The 455-nt window shown below is 70.8% G+C and overlaps 1 protein-coding gene across 1 annotated transcript in view; it reads left to right on the top strand.

Moving 5' to 3' along the window:
* Positions 1 to 301: 301 nt before the first annotated feature.
* The window catches only part of CD109 (CD109 molecule), a 126,061-nt gene continuing 125,907 nt past the window's right edge, over positions 302 to 455 (top strand). The window contains exon 1 of the mRNA XM_029945229.1: positions 302 to 439. Within this exon, the coding sequence (XP_029801089.1) occupies positions 366 to 439 (74 nt within the window). The 5' untranslated portion in view covers positions 302 to 365. The remainder of the gene's footprint in view (positions 440 to 455) is intronic.

The following is a 455-nucleotide window of genomic DNA, read 5'->3' on the forward strand; positions in this document are numbered from 1 at the left end:
CTAGTGTAAACAGCCCGGGCAGCCCGGCGGGCCGGGGAAGCGGGCGCCCCGTGTTCTCCGCGGGGCGCTGGGATGCTGGGGCCAGGTGGGGCTGACCGCATCCAGAGACGGCTTTCCGACGCCCCTGGGCTTGCGATGCCTGCCGGAGCCGCCAGAAGCGCCATTGTGATGCCGGCGGGAGGGGTGGAGCCACCGAGTCCCGGCTCAATTTAGACTTCTCACTCCGCTTTTAGGCGCGCCCATTTCAGATTGCTAAACTCCGGAGTCAGGGGAAAAAAAAAGCGGGGAGGAGGTGGGAAGCCACACCCCGCGGCGCCCGCGAATTTCCCCAGGAGCCGACGGCGGCTCAGGCAGACGCGGCCGAGATGCGGGGCCCGGGGCTCCTGACCGCCGCCCACCTCGCGTGCGCCTGGACCGTCGTGCTGGCCGCGGCCCCCGGGTAGGAGCGCGGGCGC

This window comes from Suricata suricatta, chromosome 7 (genome assembly GCF_006229205.1).
Source record: "Suricata suricatta isolate VVHF042 chromosome 7, meerkat_22Aug2017_6uvM2_HiC, whole genome shotgun sequence".
Lineage (NCBI taxonomy): Eukaryota > Metazoa > Chordata > Mammalia > Carnivora > Herpestidae > Suricata > Suricata suricatta.